Genomic DNA, 23,431 nt, shown 5'->3' on the forward strand with positions numbered 1-23,431 from the left:
AAATGAAAGGATTTGGTAAATGGGGAGAGAAGAGATGTTGCTCTAAAGAGCCCAAATGATCTGTCTGAGATACAGTAGGTTATCACATTTTACAGTACATCTTAATAACCCTGTACTTTAAATTATGCCAAGTTTTCTGGAAGAAAGATAGAATAGGTTTTAAACACCTGCACTGCTAACTGCCTCTTTTACAAAGCTGCGCTAGCGGCTGCCGCCCCGAAGCCCTTCAAATCTCTATGGGCTTCAGGGCCATTAGCACAGAGCAGCCGCTAGCACGGCTTGGTAAAAGAGGCCGTAAATGGTTTTTGTTTTGTTTTAAAAATATAATGAATGTGGGACATTATCCTACAGTTTTACAATACTGAGTTCTATTTTATTTTTTTTTTTTTTTTTGGGGGGGGGCTGCTTGCTTTCTTGCTTGCCTGCCCTTTGCCCTGTCCCAGCCTACCACCAGACCACAAGAGGGGGAACAGGGCAGGGTAGTGGGACAGGGTACACCATTTGGTTCAGAATTTTTTTTTCTTGGTTTTTCCTCCTCTACAGGTCTTATAGAGCGAAAAATACAGTGACTGTTCTATTACTGCCTTCACACTGTCTAGACTAGATAGTCTCAATATATTGCCTCAGATTTCAAGACCTTTCTCTGCACCATTGTAACCTCTTTCCGTATTTCTTGGGTGTGTGGACACCACTGATTGAGATCCCTTGACAGAGATGATCCTTAGACTCAGAAGGAAGGAAGTAAAGGGCCTTCAGGAAGTAGCAGTTAACAACCCATTTACAACCTAAAACAAGAAACTACTTAGGAATGACCTGATCAGAGGAGCATTTGCAATCCTCAATGGTAGTGGTACAACTGAATAGGTTGAGTAAAGGATGGGGGAGAAGAAAAATTAAGTTAGGTATTCAGTATGTGAATTTGTGAACATATCTATCTCAAGTAGCAAATCACTGCTGGGCAGATTGCTTGGGCCATTTAGGTCTTTTTCTGTTACTATACTTGCATCATTTTCATGGCCAGTACAGTATTAGTTATGTTTTTGTTTACTTGTTATATAGTTTGGCCCGGATTCTCTAAACGGCACCGTTGGAAGCAGCCACCAAACGCATGTCAATCACACAGTGGCACAGTGTAGAGAATCGCGCCTCCTGCAAAGGTAGGCGCCAGAAATGTAGGCCAGGATTTTCAAGGCCTACATTTCTGGTGCCTACTTTTGACATGAATTGTGCATACCTAGGCATTTTATGGCACCAACGCCACTTCCGGCATTAGCCGTGTCTACAGTGGCATTAGATTTCATGAAGTGGCTCAGGAGATACCATTCTGGTAGCATTTTTTTAGGCGCTGATAGGCACCTTGAAATTTCTTTTAAGTCCTCTTTTAAATGGAATTTTGGACTTAACTTAGGTGCTGGTAGGGCGCCATTTAGAGAATATGGGTCTTTGTTTATATTTAGACTGGAAAGAGAGAAGGCAAGAAGGACCAAGTTAGAGGAATGTGAAAAACTCTTGAGTTCTTTTAAGATCCAGAAACCTGTGTTTGTTTTCTCTAAGTCTCATAAAATAGAGTGTTGAAGTACTTTACTGCTCTCTCATATTAAGCATTCCAGCAAATAAGGTTGTCAGCTGGGAGAACCATTTAAAGTGATATGCGGCCTGCAGGGGACTGTGAAAGAATGAAAGAATAGAATGGCCTTAAACCTTTCAATAAAATTGATGCATCAGGCAACACCTGGGTGGTATAAATCAAGCATAAGGGAATGAAACTTTGGCATCTCGACTTCTTTACCCATTCTTGGCCATAGTGCACAGTTGCTTCTGCAGTCCAAAAATATTGCAATTTTGGATAAGAGCAAAGACAAAGTTGCCTTGGGGGGGATGGGGAGGAAGAGGAGGACTTAGCAAGGGCTATCAACAGGGTCTGGTTTGCAGGATAAGCCACAATGAATATTCATCGGATGCATTTGCATATATATGCAACAAAGTCAATTTGTATAGCTTACAGACATGGAGGATGAGAATTGAGAAGCCTGTGGCTACTGGTAGTATGTTGGTGAATATTCTAGACACAACAAAACAAAATAAAGGGACAGTGAACAAAATAAAAATCCTTATAACCGAGAAGGTGCTCAGAACCAATAGATGGTAAGAAAATCACCAAACCGGGGACGAACCCCTGTAAGTGCTTTCAAGAGTCTATCATTACATCATCTTCAACCGGTAGAAAGGTTTTAAATAGTGTGTAATAATTGTATAATTTGAAGTGTCCATTCCTTAGTAAAACTATTTTCTTCAAAATAATAAAATGTGAGCTTATTTGAAAAACTTAACTTTAAGTGGTTAGGAAGTTGTCTCACTCCAGCGGGTCCTGTCGGGTCCTGACGCGTTTCGCCAGTGGCTTCTTCCTCACGCTGGTTGTAACAATGAGTCAAACTCCTTCCTCACTCTTCGCCCATAATTACTACACTTCCTTTTGCTTGAACTTTACCCAGTAGTTGCATTGGTGAATATTCTAGGACAGAGCTGCCCAGATCTGATCCTTGAGGGCTGCAAATTAGTTTATATTTGTTTGTTAGTGGCTTTAATCTACTACATTTTGTAATACAACATCATGCATGAGATATTTGCTTACTGTGGTAGCAAACCATCTAACATATCCCTTAACATATTTGTGAAAAATAAAATCTTGAAACCCATACTATTTTTTGGTCTTTGAGGTCTAAGGCTGGGTTTTACTAAATGGTGCTAGAGGTTTTTAGTGCGGGCTGGAGAGGTAAATGCTTCAGTGATCATGGGAATTCTATGAGCGTTGGAGCATTTATCTCGCTGGCCCACGCTAAAAACATCTTTTGCCATTTAGTAAAAGAAACCCTAAATTTGGAGATTCCTGTTCTGGTAACTTAAAGCATTCCATCTGTTTCTTAAATCTCTCCTCCTCTGTCTGTTTTGTAGAGGGGGGGGGTGAAACAGCCTAAAATAACCTTAATATTTATTATTTGTTCTTGGTAGATGTGACATGCACCTGGCCCTCTGTATATATGGGAAATTTAGAGAGCAACTTTTGTCTGTATATATGGGAAATTTAGAGAGCAACTTTTGAAAATCTCTGTGGGACTTCACGTTCTTTTCCAAATAGGAATTTCTCGTTCCAAATAGGAATTTCACGTTCTTTTCCAAATAGGAATTTCTCTTAGAAAATCTACTACTACTGCTACTATTAATTATTTCTATAGCGCTACCAAATGTACTCAGCGCTGTACAGAGTCACAAAGGAGACAGTCCCAGCTCGAAGGAGCTTACAATCTACACAAGATGGACAAACAGCCGGCTAGGGTAGTGGGGAGTAGGTTTATGGATTGAAGGCTACATTAAAAAGGTGGGTTTTCCAAATGGGAACGCTTTATGGAATTTATTTTAGAAATTATGGCTGACAAATAGATGTTAAATAATAATGGAGAAAGTGGAGAGCAACGAGATTACACTCCATTGCCAACTATACCGTCATGAATTCACCTTCTTGGTTCACCTTAGGTGCTGAATAATATCTCACTTGACTAGGCAAGAGATAGTCAGCTGCATGAACCTGGATATTCAGTACAGGTGTCTGGACATTATACAAATCTTGAACATGGACATTTCTATGCTGCCACAAAGACATCCGTGTTTGCAGGTACAGTCAGTATTTTTCTGTCCCTGGAGGGTTGACAATTTAGAATAAAATTTTCACGAAGAACTGAAGTGGGATTTGAACTTGTGTCCTTTGGTTCTCAGCTTGCTGCACTAACCATTAGGCTACTTCTCAACTCTGCATGGAGGTCTATTAAGAAATTAATTTTTAAAAATATTTTAATACCATGAATGCTCTTAGTTCCTGATCCTGTCTTAGAGGCCAGTATCCCTTGATGGTTTCAAATTGGGGTGGGGTGGGGGGTGGACAGCAACCAGTAGGGAATTATGGAGGTGACTTGCCTTAATCTCTTAGAAGACAGCTGCTCATTTGGAATGCCTTTCTGTAACCTGAATGGGCCAAGCACTAGGTTTTAAATAACAATGTTCATCTTTTTGGACATGGGCTGTCTTGAGTGAAATGATGTGGCAGCCGTGTTAGTCCACTCTTAAAGATAATATGTAGAAATAAAACAAAAAGAACCCAAGTGATACCTTTTTTTATTGAACTAACTAGAGCATGGTTAGATTAACTTTCGAAGTTAATCTGAAGAAGAAGGATTACCTTTGAAAGCTAATCTAACCATGCTCTAGTTAGTCCAATAAAAAACATATCACTTTGGATTATTTTTGTTTCGTTTTATTTCTACATATTACTTTTCCCTTCTTAAGAGAGATGTTTTCAGTAATTTACAGAACTTTATATAAGAAGGTTCCGTTCTCAGAGCCACTGGGAGAGCAATCTAGAGCAGTGGTTCCCAACCCTGTCCTGGAGGACCACCAGGCCAATCGGGTTTTCAGGATAGCCCTAATGAATAAGCATGGAGCCTCTCACTTCCATTATATGCAAATCTCTCTCATGCATATTCATTAGGGCTAGCCTGAAAACCCGATTGGCCTGGTGGTCCTCCAGGACAGGGTTGGGAACTACTGATCTAGAGTTTAACAGCTTGATATATCGCTTGACGTGAAATTTTCAAGCAGATAGAAATAAAATTTGCAAATCTTTTGAGACACGATTACTCTTTGACAATTCTAAAGCAGTCAAATCCTTCATGGGTGCCATCCTATTGAAGATTTGGAAGACAGCTGTACACATTTTAAATTTACATCAAGCATGAATTGGTATCCAGTGGAGTTTTGTGTGAAATAAGGGGTAAACCCCCCCCATAAATTTAGCTGCTATATTCTGCAGTAATTGAAGGCAATTTAAACAACCTTCAGAACAGCCAGCATTCAAAAGGTTGCCATAATCAAGGGAGGACAATATAATTGCCTGCACCAAGAGAGTCAGATGTTCAAGCAAAAAAAGAACATAAGAATTGCCGCTGCTGGGTAAGACCAGTGGTCCATCGTGCCCAGCAGTCCGTTCACGCAATAGCCTCCAGGTCAAAGACCAGTGCTCTAAATGAGTCCAGCCTCACCTGAGTACGTTCCAGTTTAGCAGGAACTTGTCCAACTTTGTCTTGAATCCCCCCAATAACAGACTCCGGAAGAGCATTCCAGTTTTCTACCACTCTCTGGGTGAAGAAGAATTTCCTTACGTTTGTATGGAATCTATCCCCTTTCAACTTTAGAGAGTGTCCTCTCGTTCTCCCTACCTTGGAGAGGGTGAACAATCTGTCATTGCTGTTGGCATCAAGGAACATGTTGAACATTTAAAAGGCACTTATTTTCCTGTTCGTCTACTACATTGTGTTGGTTCTTTTCTACACCCATGTCTGAAAGACCATCCAATTATCTTCCCATATAAAAACAAAGGCAGCCAAATCTTTGGGAAAGCTGTATAAAAACCAGATCGAAATGGAATACTTTATTTGTGATTTGCAAACAGCTGAACAGAGTACCTAATTCATCTCAATTTTTTCAGTCTATTAAATACCATTTGAACTAGTTTGTTTACTTGCTTTCTCATAGATAGCTGTAAGTCTAGAATAATTCCCAGAATTTGGAGTCTGCATGGCAGTCTCGGCGCTGACTTTGGTTAATTCCACATTAAGATAAGTGCTACCTTCTTTGTTTCTATTATGGTAACATCCTACATAAAAAAAACTTATGTTTTATATAACGCTCAAGGGCTAAGTTGAAGAGGTTTCACCACCATAAAGATTTATGAACATTCATATTAATGTTTAGATAGTAGCACACACTTTTGACTTGATTAAAAAACAGAGCACAGGATGCGGACCTAAAATGATATCTAGATCATGGTTCATAGACAAAAGCGCGTGATGACAACCCAGCGCAGACAACTGAGTGCAAGGCGGAAGCGCGCTGAAGAAAAACAGTATTTTAAGGGGCTCCGACGGGGGGTGTGAAGGGGAACCCCCCACTTTACTTAACAGAGACCTCCCCTCTGCAACATTAACAGGCTTTTAGTGTTGCAGAGGGGAGGTTTGTTGTCCATATGGGGTTCTGATTTAGAGGTAATATAATTGGAGTTTAACTGACCCTTTTCCTGAGAGTATATGTATTAGGGGGATGTAACCCCCCACATTCTGAAAACTTCACTTTTTCCCTAAAAAAGAGGGAAAAAGTTAAGTTTCCAGTAAATGAGGGGGGTTACAATCCCCCAAACCCCCCACAACGCCGGCGCGATCTCTGTTAAGTAAAGTGTGGGGGGGTTCCCCTCACACCCCCCTTCAGAGCCCCTTAAAATACTGTTTTTCTTCTGTGTGCTTCTGCCTTGCGCTCAGTTGTCTGCGCTGGGTTGTCGGCATGCCTTTGTTGTCGCACACTTTTGACCTGTCACCCTAGATCATAGGAGATCCTATGATCTGAGTTCTTCAAATTTATGACATGCTCAATCCCTATAGTATTTTCAATGTTTGCAAAATCAACGTATAGCATGTTAAGATTTTGATAAACATTTAAAGGATTTTTTTGAAAGGAACAATGTTCCGTGTATTATGATGGAAATCTGAGATATATTCACATATTTTCATGATCATCTTATTTCCCTTCTTTTTTCCTATAATGATTTTATATTAAGGGTGAGATGTTAGTTTGAGGGCCTATGTCTAACTATTCTATATATGGCATGTGCCTTATATAGAATTGAGCTAAGTGCCATTCTAGTTGGTCCATATATAGAATATGGCCCAAAGTGTACTTTTAATATATTTTCTGCCTGTTACCATGAGTTTGTTGTTTGTAGTAAGAATATAAATGTTTGATTTTTGAATTTTCATGGAATAAACCTATTTTTTAGATGCTAATTATTATTATTTTTACTTTTAGCTCAATAAGCAGCAACTACAGATAATAAAGGAACGATTTCAGGCCTTTTTGAATGGGGAGACACAAATTGTAGCAGATGAAGCTTTCTGCAATGCAGTTCGAAGTTACTATCAGGTGAGTTGGGTTTTGTTTTTTTTTAAATGAAGGCATGGTGTTCTTCCTTCTAACTTTGAGACACATTTGTGTTACATTTCAAGGTTTTAAATGCTCACAGTACACCTGTTATGCTGGGCTTTTTTTAAATTTAAATAATTTGAAAGCTGAAAATCCAGCCGCCTGAACAGAGGAGATAAACAGAATTGGAAAATATCCACTTGTTTAAAAGGACCCTGGCACAAAAGAAAAATTTGACACTTTTTTGATATGGCTGGCAATTGTTATCTTTTTCACCATATGTTTTAAGTGAATTCTTTAATAGCAGCTAAAACACTGGTTATTCTTTTGTGAGATTGCATTTACAAGGAACGTTTTCTAATCCCTTTTAATAAATTACTTTTCTGTGCAAACTTTGCAGTACATTAGGCATTATTCCCATAGTCAGATCAATTTAATCCTCTTTGAAAATGGTGCTAAAGTAGAATATGTTAATGTAATGATGTTCTTCATCCATGCTAGACCAGTCCGGACCAGTGAGAAATATACCCTTCTTCCAATAGGGAGTGACAGAGCAAATTGCTGGTTCCTCCACTATATATGCCAATGCATATATAGTCTGAAAGTATTTCTTCGTCTCTAGTAGACCAGGTAAAGAAAGAGAACTAAAAGCTCTGGTAGCTTTTGGTTTTGCTATTGGCTGCCTGTGGCTTGATCCTTTCACTGTCTTTGACAGATCCTTTCACTGTCTTCGACAGAAAACAATTCCAGCTCTTGGTCCAGTCCCTAGTCCTAGGTCTCCTTAACTCCTAGGTCCTTGACTCTGCTGGGTCCTGGCAGGACCCAGCAGAGACAAAGGCCTGATGCCAGCAGAGCAGTGAATTGTGAATGCTGCCACTTCTGGAAGAAGTTCACACACTGCACCTGGGGCACACTATTCCCCTCCCCCCCTTAGTATGCACTGCTGTTCTGGCCAGCTCCTCCTTCCCAGCCACACTTCTTTTCACAGATACGCAGTCATGGTTCCTACACATGGCCTGCGGCTGACCCGGAAGTCTTCCCTGTGACCTCAAACAGAAGGCTTCTGGGTCAGCTACGGGCGGCATGTAGGAGCCGCTGCTTGCAGCTTTGTGACGAGAAGTGCAGCTGGCCAGGATGAGGAAGGGAAAAAAACAAAAGGAATTGACCCCAAAATATTCACAAAGAAGAAAATCCAGAGAAAACCAAAAAAAAAACAACTCTGTGGAGTGACGATGTTCCTAAATGGACTCTATTTGAAAGTATCAAAGTTCCAAAGGTACACTAAAATCATCCACATAAAATAATTCCATCCACATAAAAGCCCTTTAAGGCTCTTATGTGGATGATTTACTTTTATGTGGATGGAATTATTTTATGTGGATGATTTTAGTGTACCTTTGGAACTTTGATACTTTCAAATAAAGTCCATTTAGGAACATCGTCACTCCACAGAGTTTTTTTTTGTTTTCTCAGGATGAGGAAGGGTGCATTGGGACACAAAAGGAGAGGTAGGATCCCGTTTCATAAGTATGAGTCCAATGTAAGTTGGACGTTTGTAACCCGGGGACTGCATGTTTATCAAATATGGAAAAAAAAGTTTTTGCAGTTTTCTAAAATTCTACTAATTAAAATGGTTTGATTTAATTTGCCTAAATGAATTGTTGAACGAAAATTCATGTAGATTATTAAAATGAGTTATTAGGTAAGGCGTATTTATACTAGAACAGTTTTATATTTTGTTGTATGCAGTTTATCCATTTCTGGTACTTAAGGTCAGATTCTATATATGGCACTCAAAATTGCACATGCAAATTTGGCATATGCCCAATTTGTGCATGCAATTCAATTGGTTAATGAGATAATTAGTGCTAATTGGGCCCTAACAATTTATGAACAGGCCAAGCAGTCACCTCCCATTACTTCGCCACCACCAGGTTCTTCTGTTCTTTTTTTCCTTCCTCCACCAGGTTCTTCTACACAGTTCACCACTCTATGCTTTCCTAAAAACACGACCAGGCTCCTCCGAACACACTTCTCTGGTTACTCTGACCACCAAAGATCACTCTAGACTTCACCAGACTCTCTGGTTATGACCGGGTATCTTCAACCTTTACACGGCTTCTGGTACCATTACCAGACCCTCTGCCGGTCACTCACCAGTCACCATCAGTCAAGGGTTTCTGTTTCTTCAGGCTGCTTCAAGTATCTTTACTAGTCTCTTCACTGGTTGCCAACAATCCCGACAGTCCTTCTGCCAGTCACCATCAGCCAGGATACCACTGGTCCCCCATGGACTTTCCTGTTACTGGTCACTCCCTGAGAACACTCCTGGTCACTCGGGCTCTACTTGAGGACTCTTGTTCACTCGAACACACTCCACCAATCACGGCCAGTCGTCAAGCTTGAGTACTCTCCAGTCACCCCAGTTCTATTGGTCACAGGCCAAAAGTCAGGCTTACCAAGGGTTAGGCTTTCACCAGCATTCCTCCCCTCACAAGTCACCTGAGCTCCAGAAGGAGTTCTTGCTTTCCCAGCTCTTTGTTCTGGAATTCTTGTTTTCAAATTCCTTTTTCACTCAGGGTGAATAGAGAGCTCCCAGTTGTCTTTGCAGCATATAAATTCATATGAGCTCCTTCTAATGCTGAAACTTCCCTCTGCTGGATGGTTATGGGATATACACCCTATCACATTTCCTTCCCCTCAAAACCGGGCATGTAAGGACAACATCCTGTGTCGACCAGTTCCTTGTCTTGAGAGGTTAGGTTTAGTAACCACTCTCTCAGGGTTTTGCCTGTTTGTCAGGTGATTGTAGTTTAAGCTCACAGAAAATAAAATCCTGCTTGTCCAGCACTGAATAAACCTCTTCAGGTATCTGATGAGGTGAAGCTAATTTTTCTTAGCCCACAGCCTCTCCCTTGCCTCCTCACGTGGGGGTGTTTGTTATTCTTCCTGGATTCCTCTTAGTTGGTTTTGGCAACCCACCACTGACACATATTGTAAATGTTCCTCTGGTCTTCTTTTCCTTCCATCAGCAACTTCTTTCTTGCCATCAAAGATTGCTCCTGTCTCCACCGGTACCTCTGGTCACCAGTGAGTCCTCTTCAACCCTCACAGGACTTCTGGCTTCTTTCAGTACCATTACCAGTCCCTCCACTGGTCACTCAATGGTCACCATCAGCCAGGAAACCATAGATACTGTTGTTACCAGTCACTCCGTGAGGATACTCCTGATCACTCTGTCTCCCTGAATATTCTCCTGGTCATTTGGACACCCTCCACCGGTCATGACTGGTTGTCAAGCTTGAGTACTCAAAGCTATATCAGTCACAGGCTGGTCAAGGTCAGGCTTACCGAAGGTTAGGCTTTTGTCAGTATTCTACCCCTGGCTCTTGCTTTTCCTAGGTCTTTGTTCTGGAACTCTTGTTTTCAAATTCCTTTTTCACTCAGGGTGAGTAGAGAGCTCCCAGGTGTCTTTGTAACATCTTTATTCAAATGAGCTCCTTCTTCTAAAGGGCTTCCGAACTTCAGGAAAGCAATTAAAAACGTACCTCTTCCCATAAATCCAATCACTCCCTTCCAACTATATGTATTCTAATGTATGCTGAACTAGATCCACTCTTGTTTGTTAACTGAAGATGTAAATAACCGTTTGTTAACTTAAAAAGACCAAATTATATACTAAACTTGACTGTATATCTGACGTTAGTGTACACATGTAAATTCATAATTTGTATGTCTATACATTATGTATGTCAACCTCGTTACCTGTTCTGAGCTCATTGGAGAGGGTGGGATATAAAACCAACCAAATAAATAAATAATGCTGAGACTTCCCTCTGCTGGCTGGTGACAGAATAAATACCCTGTCACACAATTATTATTTGCATTTTTTGGGGGATGTGTTTTTTTTCTAAAATGGTTCCAAGAGATAGACACACTGAGGACAAGCACATGTAAGAAATGGCCATTTTTGAAACAAAAAAGATAGACTTTTCCTGTTTTGGAAATGGTCATGTTCGCTGCTGGATTTTTGTGCGTGTTCCACAAAAGGTCTAGACTTTGATTTGGACATCATATCGAAATATCCCTCTATCAACTGGCTCACCATTATCAATCAGGATTTCCTTGGCTGAATCTGTGTTGATTCTGTCCCATTAACCGTGTTTGTCTGTGTGTTCGGTAATTATGTTTTACGATCATTTTGCCCAGACTTGTAGTAGGCATGTGTTTATATGCTTTTAGATTTTATGTAGGACTTTGGCGTTTCATATAGCTTGCACTCAAATTATGCATTGCTATTTATTAATTAGATACAATCTGCTACATTTGTCTGACAATACAAATGGTAATCCACTGCTTTTCTTAGCTAAAGGTATTTTTTCCACCCACTTCCATTCTGAATCTTCCCCTTAATAAATTCTTATTCCAGTCAAGCCATCCTGCTTTTTCATAAGTGGTATCATAGTAGTAATTTATATAACAACATCAGAGTACCCGGTATTGTACTAAATAATTCAGATGGTTGGGGAATCAAAATTTCTTCAAAGTCTCTTACCATATGTTCTTTCTCCCTTTTTCCCCACTAAATATCTCTTGCTTCTCACCATCTTCTCCTCTATTTTTGCCTAGCCCTCCCTGATGCAGCTGTCTCATTATTCTTCTCCCTGCACACTACCATGGGGCTATTTCTCACAGTTGCACCAGCTACAGTTACCCAGTTGCAGCAGGGAGACTTCTTGTCAATCCTGGTTTTGATCTTGCTTTTGATCTTGCATCCTAAAACAATGTCTTTTTTTTTTTTTTTTTTGTAGCCTTTGATTCTACTTTTTTTAAAATCAGAGCTGTATACCCATAATGCTTCAAGATGAGGTTGTCAGAAATCCAGAACTGGACTAATCATATGCTCTATGCTTAGAGCATGAGTCCACTGCTAATCCAAATCTGAATTCCAGGAGTCAAAAGCCACTGGCTTAAAGTGAGTGGATTTTCAGAACCCTATAGGCCAGTGGTTTTCAATGCAAGGTCTGCAGACAATAGCAGTCCTTAGAGACCTCTTGGTGGCTCCTGCCATCATTTTGGGGGTTTTTGTGTGTCTCTGCTCCCACTCTCCACAGATCTGCACCTTCAAAAAGATATAAAAAGGAACTGGACAACTTTTTGGGGGAAGAACAAGCTCTTCAGGAGGGACGGACAACACCTGAGCAAGGCAGGAACGAGACTGCTAGCAAACAACGTCAAGAGAGGAATTGAGCAGGCTTTAAACTGAGAAGAAGGGGAAAGCCGATAGTCGACCTGACGTCGACGGTTCGGACAAGAGTATCCAAAGAAGATACTGAGTGGGAAAAATGCTGGGAACAGGCAAGAGACGAACAACAGAAGCTGTTGACCAACAAAAAGGGCAAACAGATAAAATTAGAGGAACAGGAGAGATCAGGAAATCAGGTTGCAGACGAAAAAGATACACCAAAAAATGAGGAAGAAAGGAACAGAAAAGATACACCAAAAAATAAGGAAGAAAGGAACAGAAATGAGGGACTGGCAGCCCAAATAGGGGATGGTAAGAGGAGCAAAACACATGTAAAACCAGCAGAGAAAAGAAACGACCAGGACTTAAATTGCTTGTACGCTAATGCAAGGAGCCTAAAGTCCAAAATGGGAGAATTAAAAGCCATAGCCAAAAAAGAAAACCTAGACATCATTGGAATCACAGAAACATGGTGGAACGAGGATAACCAATGGGACGTAGTGCTACCAGGGTACAAACTCTATAGAAGAGACAGGACCCACAAGAAGGGTGGAGGAATAGCACTATACATAAGACACCATTCCCTCGTCCGGAGTGGATATAGAACCAAAGGCGGAAGGACTGGAGTCATTATGGGTCAAATTACCAGGAAAAAGTGGCTTTGACATAAGATTGGGTCTATACTATCGTCCACCTGGACAAACGGAAGCAAACGACAAAGATCTGGCAGCAGAATTGAGGCGGGAAGGCAAAAACAGGAATGTGACAGTAATGGGAGATTTTAACTGGAATATTGGAAACTCAAACTGTGCAAGGGAAACAGAATTCTTAGAGGCTGTGAGGCACTGCTTTATGGATCAGCTTGTCAAGGAACCAACAAGAGGATATGCCACTCTTGACCTAATCCTCAACGGAATAGGGGGACCTGCAAAAGAAGTGGAAGTAGTAGGGCCACTAGGAAACAGCGATCACAACATGATCCAGTACAAATTAGGAGTAAGTACAGCAAAAGGGAAGAAAACCACAGTGACAACATTCAACTTCAAGAAAGGGAACTATGATGCTATGCGAGCAATGGTAAGAAAAAAACTTAGAAACAGCTCAAGGAAAACAGAAACTGTAGAGCAAGCCTGGTCTCTATTCAAGGGCACAGTGCAAGAAGCACAACATATGTACATCCCCAGATTTAGACAAGGGTGCAAAAAAAAACCGAACAAAAGACCCCGCATGGATAAACAATGAGGTGAAGAAAGCGATAGGAGACAAGAAAAAATCATTCCGGAAATGGAAAAAGGACCAAACGGGGGAAAACTGGAATGAACACAGGAAACGCCAAAGAGAATGTCATCAAGTGGTTAGGAGAGCGAAAAGAGAATACGAAGAGAGACTGGCCAGGGAGGCAAAAAACTTCAAATCATTCTTCAGATATGTTAAGGGGAAGAAACCGGCGAGGGAGGAAGTAGGACCGTTGGATGATGGAGACAAAAAGGGAGTGATAAAGGAGCAAAAAGAGGTAGCCGACAGGTTAAACAAATTCTTCTCGTCAGTCTTCACAAGCGAGGACACAATCAGTGTACCGGAACCCGACGTGATCTTCCATGGTGACCAAGAAGAAAAACTGTCAGCAATAGAGGTGAGCCATGAAGATGTCCTCCAACAGATAGATAGATTGAAAAGCGACAAATCACCAGGCCCGGACGGAATCCACCCTAGGATACTAAAAGAACTAAGAAATGAGATAGCGGGATTACTCCAACGAGTTTGCAACCTATCCTTGAAAACTGGAGAGATTCTGGAGGACTGGAAGATAGCAAATGTTACACCTATCTTTAAAAAGGGGTCAAGAGGAGACCCGGGAAACTATAGGCCGGTAAGTTTGACATCGGTTCCAGGCAAGATGGTAGAAGCACTGATAAAGGACAGCATCTGTGAGCACATCGAAAAAAATGGGCTGATGAAAGCGAGCCAACATGGCTTCTGCAAGGAAAGATCGTGCCAAACAAACTTACTGCACTTCTTTGAGGGGGTAAACAGCCAGTTGGACAAAGGGGAACCTGTAGACATCATTTACCTTGACTTCCAAAAGGCCTTTGACAAGGTACCCCATGAGCGGCTACTTAGGAAGCTGTGAAACCACGGGGTGGAAGGGGACGTACACAGATGGATCAAACACTGGTTGACAGGCAGGAGACAGAGGGTTGGAGTGAAGGGTCACTACTTGGGCTGGAGGAAAGTCACGAGCGGAGATCCGCAGGGGTTTATACTTGGACCGCTGCTGTTCAATATATTTATTAATGACCTGGAAACGGGGACGAAATGTGAAGTTATAAAATTTGCAGACGACACTAAACTCTGTAGAAGGGTTAGAACTACGGAAGAGTGTGAGGACCTACAAAGGGACCTAAACAAACTGGAGGAGTGGGCGAATAAATGGCAGATGAAATTCAATGTAGGGAAATGCAAGGTCATGCATATAGGGAGAAAGAATCTGATGTTCAGTTACCAAATGGGCGGATTAGTATTAGAGGGAAGTAACCTTGAAAGAGATTTGGGTGTACTGGTGGATACAACAATGAAGTCAACGGCGCAATGCGCAGCAGCCGCGAAGAAGGCAAACAGAATGTTGGGTATTATTAAAAATGGTATTACGACCAGAACAAAAGAAGTCATCCTGCCGTTGTATCGGGCAATGGTGCGCCCGCACCTGGAATACTGTGTTCAGTATTGGTCACCTTACCTTAAGAAGGATATGGCAATACATGAGAGGGTCCAGAGGAGAGCGACACGAATGATTAAGGGCATGGAAAACCTTTCATACACTGAAAGATTGGAGAGGCTGGAGCTCTTCTCCCTGGAAAAGCGGAGACTCAGAGGAGACATGATAGAGACCTACAAGATCATGAAGGGCATAGAGAAAGTAGAGAGAGATAGATTCTTCAAATTTTCAAAACATAAAAGAACAAGAGGGCATTCGGAAAAATTGGAAGGGGATAGATTCAAAACAAATGCTAGGAAGTTTTTCTTTACTCAGCGGGTGGTGGACACCTGGAATGCGCTTCCAGAGGACGTAATAGGGCAGAGTACGGTACTGGGGTTTAAGAAAGGATTGGACAATTTCCTGTTGGAAAAGGGGATAGAGGGGTATAGATAGAGGATTACTGCACAGGTCCTGGACTTGTTGGGCCGCCGCATGAGCGGACTGCTGGGCACGATGGACCTCAGGTCTGACCCGGCAGAGGCATTGCTTATGTTCTTATGTTCTTATGGAGTCGGTCCAGAGAAAGGCTACTAAAATGATGCTTGGTTTTCGTCATAAGGCGTATGGGGACAGACTTAAAGATCTAGGTATGTATACTTTGGAGGAAAGTGGGAGAGGGGAGATAGGATAGAGATGTTTAAATACCTATGTGATGTAAAAGCGCATGAGTCGAGTTTCTCTCATTTGAAAGGAAGCTCTGGAATGAGAGGGCATAGGATGATGTTAAGCGGTGATAGGCTCCAGAGTAATCTAAGGAAATACTTTTTTATGGAAAGGGTGGTAGATGTGTGGAACAGTCTCCCAGAAGAGGTGGTGGAGACAGAGACTGTCTGATTTCAAAAGGGCCTGGGATAGGCATGTGGGATCTCTCGGAGAGAGAAAGAGATAATGGTTACTGCGGATGGGAAGCATTTGGCCTTTATCTGCCATCATGTTACAATGTTTCTATAACCATAAAGTTCTATGACATCACAATGCAGGTGTAAAGAGCCTTAGCCTGTAAGACGAGGAGATGCAAATGTTAAGAGCCTTAGCCAATAGGGAAAGAGATAATGGTTACTGCGGATGGGCAGACTAGATGGGCCATTTGGCCTTTTTCTGCCATCATGTTTCTATGATTTCTCCTACCTCCCCCCCCAACCAAGTGTTGTAAATTTGTGACTCTACGTCGAAGATTAAGGCAGTCTGACATTAGACAGCCGGGGGCCTTCTCTCACCTTCTCTGACAGCATCATCCCGTTGCCGTGCAGGCAGGACTGGTGAAAGGAAGGCTTCAGGACTGCCTGCTGTGGGTCTGCATTAATTGCCGATGAAGACCATGTGTTTACAGCACCGGGGGGGGGGGGGGGGGGGGAAGTTAGGAAAACCTGCCTGACCCAAGGGAGGAGAAATGGAAGGGGGGAAAGGCATAAGAGTGAAATGGTGGCTGAGATGTTTACTCAGGGGAGGGAATTATAGGGGGGGAGAGAGAGATGCTTGCTCTGGGGATGGGGGATAGTGGAGGGAGATAAGCTTGGAGAAGAAAGGATAGGGTGGAGAGAGAGGGATGCTTGTTCAGGGGAGGGGGATGGGCGAAAGATGCTTAATCAAGAGAGGGGGATAGGGGATTGAGAGATGCTTGCTGTGGGGGGGATAATAGAGAGGGATCTTTGATTAAGGGAGGAGGATATAGGGGGAGAGAGATGCTTGCTCTAGGGAGAGGGAATAGTGGAAAGAGAGAGAAAAAGGGGTGCTTGATCAGGAGAGGGAGATAGGGGAGAGAACTTAAGAATAGCCTTACTGGGTCAGACCAATGGTCCATCAAACCCAGTAGTCTGTTCTCACGGTGGCTAATCCAGGTCACTAGTACCTGGCCAAAACCCAAGGAGTAGCAATATTCCATGCTACTGATACAGGGCAAGCAGTGGCTTCCCCCATGCTTTCTCAATAACAGAGAGGGATGCTTGATCAGGGGAGGGGATATAGGGGGAAAAGGTGCTTGCTCTGGAGAAGGGGGATAGGGGAAAGATGATTGCTCGGGGGAGGGGGATAGGGAAGAGATATGCCTTTGGGGAGGGGGGATAGGGGAGAGAGATGCTCTGGGGAAGGGAGATAGGAGAGAGATATACATGCTCTGGGAAGAGAGGGATAGTGGGGGGTAGTGGAGAGAGAGAGAGAGCGAGATGCTTGCTTTGGGGAGGGGGATAGTGGGGAGAGAGATGCTTAGGGAAGGGGAGGATAGGGGAGATAGAGAGAGGGATGCTCAATCTGGGAAGGTGATAAGGGAGGGGGTTACAGGGGAGAGAAAGGGATGATTGATAAGGGGAGGGGAAAATGATAACCACGAGTTTGATTGATTACTGGAGTTACTGGAGTGATATCTATAGCCAAAACTTTGGATTAAGAGACTAAGCATTCATATTCACTAACTGTCTAGTCAGCTGACCATGGAAGTAGTCTCCGCACAGATACTGCTACAGACAGCATTTTTCTTCTAAATGCCAATGATTTCATCCCAAATCAAACATGCTGAATGTCAAATAATACCAATTCACCAAAATCATTCATTCAATGTATATCGGAGAAAAAGGACAAAAAAAACTCTTATCCTTCCCCCAAATATTTGTTCTGGTAAATGGAGAAAATAGATCTCAGTTTCTCCAGGGATATAGATCAACTAATATCTCCCGGATACATTCATTTTAGTTTTCTCTGGCATATATTGAGTGAATGTTTTTTGGTGAAATGATTTCATTTCTACATTTGAGCCGTCACCATGCTCTGTGAATGTGCCTGAGAATTTAGGGACAATTCCAAAAATAATTCTTCAGGAAATAACAAGGGATGGTGATCGAGGCATTAAAAGCAAAGATGACATATATTCTGGTTGCTGGTAATGAACATGACGTAACATAAAATTTATTTATTTATTTCGATTTTTATCCCATTCTCCCAGAAGCTCAGAACGGGTTACAAGTAGACATTCACAATCATTTGAAAACAGACTAGTCATGACAACAAATAAGTTACAGTAGACAATAACAGAGCTTATTCTAGAGAACAGACTGGTCATAGCGAAGAGTACTAGGAGAAGTATATTGAGAAGGCACTTTTTAATGGCCCGATTGGCGGAAGAGGAAGGTCTTTGGCTGCCGATGAAGGCACACGTAAAGTTCAAATTTGCCTGTTTCTGCTTTAAAGCATTACACGGACTTGCCCCCAAATACATTACTGACCTTTTCTCCTTCTCAACCAACAGACACAAGAGAAGTTCACATTCCAACTTCGTTTCCCCCCCAGTGAGAGGTTGCAAACTGAAAAAACACCATGAATTCCTTCTCTCACACCAAGCAGCATCATTGGGTAAAGGCCTAGAACAATTACTTTCGCCCTCTACTTATGAGGAATTTAGGAAACGTCTAAAAACACACCTGTTCCTAAAACATCTTGACAACTGATCCACTTATCTCTTTCCTCTCAATAGCGACCTACTGTCCTTTTGATCACTTTTCTCCTCAACAATGAATTTCCTGTCTAATTACTTCTCTTTCTTCTTCCCCTCTTGAAGTCAGTCAATTTGTACCTTTGCTTAATCTTTTGTAAACCGCATAGAACTTCACGGTATTGCGGTATATAAGCTGTTATTATTATTATTATTTACTGCTCTGCGGAAGGTCATTATGAGTCTAGCGATCTGATCTGTGTGGGTAGTCGGTTCCATAGCTGAGGTAGGAAACGGCTGTAGGATCGTTTGTACGCCGTACTCAATATATATCACAATACCTTGCCGATCAGTACGTTTAACAAAATAAGTGGTCCTTTTATTAAGGTACGCTCAACGGTTTAGTGCGCACCAAAGATTAGCGTATGCTAAATGCTAAGATGCCCTTAGGAATATAATGGATGTCTTAGTATTTAGTGCGTGCTAAATCGGTTAGCTCACCTTAATAAAAGGACTCCTAAAACAGGACCGAGTAATTCACAGCAAAATACAAATCGCCAATTTTCCAAAAATTTAACTTTATTAGGATTTTTATATACCGCCTATCAAGGTTATCTAAGTGGTTTTACAATCAGGTACTCAAGCATTTTCCCTATCTGTCCCGGTGGGCTCACAATCTATCTAACGTACCTGGGGCTATGGAGGATTAAGTGACTTGCCCAGGGTCACAAGGAGCAGCGTGGGGTTTGAACCCACAACCCCAGGGTGCTGAGGCGGTAGCTTCAACCACTGCGCCACACACTCCTCAATAAATTAGCTTTCAATATTCAAAATTTAGCTTTCAGTAATTTCCTAAAATGCAAATAAAAATTTGAATTATCTAATAATCGATGAAAGTCGGCATCCCAACTAGCTGCTTGAAGTGAAAGTAAACAGTGGAAGTATTGTTTAAATTAAAAGCCTTTTACAGAAGGAAATGCAAATAAAGTCCCGGTTATGCAACGAACGTCCAGATCTTGTAAAAGTAAAATGGTCAGCAAGGTAATTAGGTGTCCCCTGCTCAAAAAATTAGCGAAGACCACTCCTGTAGGATGTTATTATCCTAGCTCATGAAAACAAGTATATGTATGGTGGATTTGTGAATCAAATCAGAATTTTCAGGCTTGTAGCTCAGTGTTGCAAATCACTAGACATCACTGTCAAGTGAGGGTTGACAATCTTTTCTATTTTTATTTTTTTTTGGCTGGTGAGCTTTTTAAACTTTAGCTTGCTTGTTCACTTTTTACATTTACCTTACTGTAGCAACCTTATGTTTCTTTTGCCTGAGGGCAAAGGAGTAGTTTCCAGCATAGTTCCTCTTCACATGTACCACCTTCTCATCCGTTGTACAGTAGGATGCTAGGATCTGCAGTAGCTGTGTTCTGTATTTTTAAAATGCATTAGCTCCTTTCATCAAATTTGTAGCTATATCTTTTGACTGCAGATTATAAAGAGAGATTCCATTTTAATTCTCCATTTCCATTCTTAAGTCTGCCAGCACAAAGTGCTGTCATGCCCTAAGCCTATCTTCGTTGAGCTGCCATCTCCGCTTGATTTCTGAGGTCTGTACTAAATCCAGATTACTTGCAGGGAAGTGCACTTCTGTCATCTCAGACCCCTAACGGGCCTCTAATTCACATTCTGTGATAAAGAAGTCAATCATATTTAGGGAAGACTGTAGTCGGTGATAGTTTATATGTCAAATTACGACATCAGTGAATCATTGCTTTGGTACAGAACAAAAAAAAATAACCCGTACTGCCTGAAGGCTGAATTGCTTAACAAATATTTCTGTTTTGTGTTCACAGCTGAAGCACCAGGAGTGGGACAGCAAAAGACAAATGTGAATAGGGATGGATGATTGGTAGACCCTGATCGATTTTCAGAGGGTTGTGTTCGTGAGGAGTTAGCTAAATTAAGAGCAGTTGGAGCGATGGGGTCGGATGATGTATATCCAAGGATGCTGAAAACTTTGGGAAGTTGTGGTGGCTAACTGACATTTTCAGTGCTTCTCTTGAGTTGGGAGTGGTATTGGAGGACTGGAAAAGAGCAGATGGAGGTCCCTCTACACCAGGGGTGTCAAAGTCCCTCCTCAAGGGCCACAATCCAGTTGGGGTTTCAGGATTTCCCCAATGAATATGCATGAGCTCTATTTGCATGCACTGCTTTCTTGGTATGTAATAGATCACATGCATATTCATTGGGGAAATCCTGAAAACCTGACTGGATTGCTGCCCTCGAGGAGGGACTTTGACACCCCTGCTCTACACAAAAATGGAAGTAAATAAGAAGTAGAGAATTACAAGTCGGTAAGTCTGACTTCTGTGGTAAGCAAATTAATGGAAACACTTTTAAAACAGAGAATGGTGAAATTTCTGGAATCTGGTGGATTACAGGACCGGAGGCAACGTGGATTCACTAGAGGTAGGTCTTGTCAGACAAATCTGATCAGTTTCTTTGACCGTGTGACCAGATAACTGGATAGAGGGAGTGCGCTAGATGTGGTCTATTTAGATTTTAGCAAAGGCATTGACAGTGTTCCACATAGGTGTCTAATAAATGTGACGGGCTGGTTCAGGAACTGGTTGAGTGGAAGACAAGAGGGTAGTGGTCAAAGGAGGAAAGGGATGTTACCAGTGGTGTGCCTCATGGCTCTGTTCTTGGGCCTGATCTTTTTAACATTTTTATAAGCGATATTGCTGAAGAGCTGTTGGACAAGATTTGCCTCTTTGCGGAAAATATCAAAATCTGCAATAGAGTAAACACTCCGGATGGTGTGAATAATATGAAAAAGGACCTAGCAAAGCTTAAAGAATGGTCTGAAATTTGGCAGCTAAAATTTAATGCTGAGAAATGCAAGGTCATGGGTTTGGGCTGCAAAAACCCAAAGGAACAGTACAGTTTAGGGGTGAAGAACTTATGTACACGACAAAAGAGTAGGACTTGGGTGTGATTGTATGTGATGATCTTAAGGTGGCCAAACAGATTGAAAAGGTGATGGTGAAAGCTATAAAGAAGAGGTATTGCCAGTAGGAAAAAGGAGGTATTGATGCCTCTGTATAAGACTCTGGTGAGACCTCATTTAGAATTCTGGAGGCCGCACCTTCAAAAAGACATAAAAAGGATGAAGTCAGTCCAGAGGAAGACTACTAAAATGGTTTGTGGTCTTCTATCATAAGGCGTATGGGGACAGACTTAAAGATCTCAATATGTATACTTTGAAGGAAAGGTAGGAGAGGGGAGATATGATAGAGATGTTTAAATACCTACGTGGCATAAATGCGAATGAGTCGAGTCTCTTTCATTTGAAAGGAAGTTCTGTAATGAGAGAGTATAGGATGATGATAAGAGGTGATAGGCTCAGAAGTAATCTAAGGAAATACATTTGTACAGAAAGGGTGATAGAAGCATGGAACAGTCTCCTGGAAGAAGTGGTGGAGACAGAGACTGTCTGAATTCAAGAAGGCATGGGATAGGCACTTAGGATCTCTTAGAGAGCGAGGAAGAGATAATGGTTACTGTATATGGGCAGGCTGGATGGGCTATTTGGCCTTTTTCTGCCCTCAAGTTTCAATGTTAAAATAAATGTGTTTTATCCTCTGCATTCTTTTGTTCCAGATATTTTGGATTGTGGGCAAGATGGTTAGACAAAGAGCTGGAATTTGCTCCTTTGAAGGATCAGTTGACTGCTATGTCCTGTTTTAGAGGTCTAGTGAAAGGAAAGAACTTGGCTTTACATCCAAACATGGTACATTTTTCCCATGGGCTAAACTTATCAAGCTACTGCGTCATCTGTTGATTCCCCCCTGAGATTTAGCTTTAGTCATGTCTATCTTATTTCTTCCTCCATGTGAACCTCTGGATTCCGCAACTTTAAAAGTTATCACCCTTAAAACTGTTTTTCTTGTAGCTATTTGTTCAGCTAGTTGAATTTCAGAATTTCAAGACTTGTACTGCGGAGAACCTTTTTTGTCTGTAGGGAAGATAAGGTGGTACTTAGGCCACTAACATCCTTCTTGCCCAAAGTGGCATTCTCCTTCCTTCTGTATTTGGACGTTTTCTTTATCTGTTTTACAGGATCTTAAAAATGAGAGGAGTGCGGTAAGGCAGATCAAATTGAATGTTGAACTATCTGAAGAGTATAGAGGCTTAAGGGAATCGGATAAGCTCCCTATTCGTTTCGGTGGAACCTGGAAAGGAAATGGGATTTAATATACTGCCTTTCTGTGGGTACAATCAAGTAGTTTACGGTACATATTATATACAGATACTTTTTTTTTGTACCTGTGTCAATGGAGGGTAAGTGACTTGCCCAGAGTCACAGGGAGCTGTGGTGGGAATTGAACCCAGTTCCACAGGCCACTTTACTATCCATTAGGCTACTGCTAAAGAAAAGCAGCATTCAGATACTTGTGACCTGGATTGGCCACTTTTGGAAACAAGGATTCTGGGCTTGATGGACCATTGGTCTGATCCTGTATGCCTGTTCTCGTGTTTTTATGTGGCAATTACTCAGAGTTTAAAAGGCTGTTTTTTCTGCATATATTCTCTTTGGTTATCCAATCCCAGAAGTTTAATTAGTTCCTTCTTATGAAATTTGCAAAGTAACAATCTGGAAATCTGTCACTACACATTGGATGTTCAACCTCAAAGTGATGTGGCCTATGGGCCACAATGTTAGTGACAGGAATTTCAGTGTCCCACCCTTTGTAACTACTGCTTTGGTACCTTCTGTTGAAGATTTCCTGAAATTTACAGGTGTGATAGGTGTCACAGATGATATCAAAACTGAGATTGTGAATCGATCAAAATTAAGTGAATATATTAAAATTTAGGGAATTTAAAATGAGGTCTAGTGAAAAAGCCTGAGACATTGTAATTAAAGATTGATGTTTAAATTGCTGTATCTGCATTCTAGCTAAGTTAAGGAAGTTTAGTTTGACTCTGT

The 23,431-nt window shown here is 41.6% G+C and overlaps 1 protein-coding gene across 10 annotated transcripts in view; it reads left to right on the forward strand.

The window, feature by feature from the left end:
- The window catches only part of CADPS2 (calcium dependent secretion activator 2), a 575,994-nt gene that overhangs the window by 81,565 nt on the left and 470,998 nt on the right, over positions 1–23,431 (forward strand). For 8 of the 10 annotated variants that reach the window (XM_033958190.1, XM_033958192.1, XM_033958189.1 and 5 more), the window contains exon 2: positions 6,907–7,020. In XM_033958190.1, the coding sequence (XP_033814081.1) occupies positions 6,907–7,020 (114 nt within the window). Of the gene's footprint in view, positions 1–3,650; positions 3,671–6,906; positions 7,021–23,431 lie in introns of those variants that run through there. The other 2 variants (XM_033958197.1, XM_033958198.1) reach the window with 2 other exon arrangements.

Source organism: Geotrypetes seraphini, chromosome 9, assembly GCF_902459505.1.
Source record: "Geotrypetes seraphini chromosome 9, aGeoSer1.1, whole genome shotgun sequence".
NCBI lineage: Eukaryota > Metazoa > Chordata > Amphibia > Gymnophiona > Dermophiidae > Geotrypetes > Geotrypetes seraphini.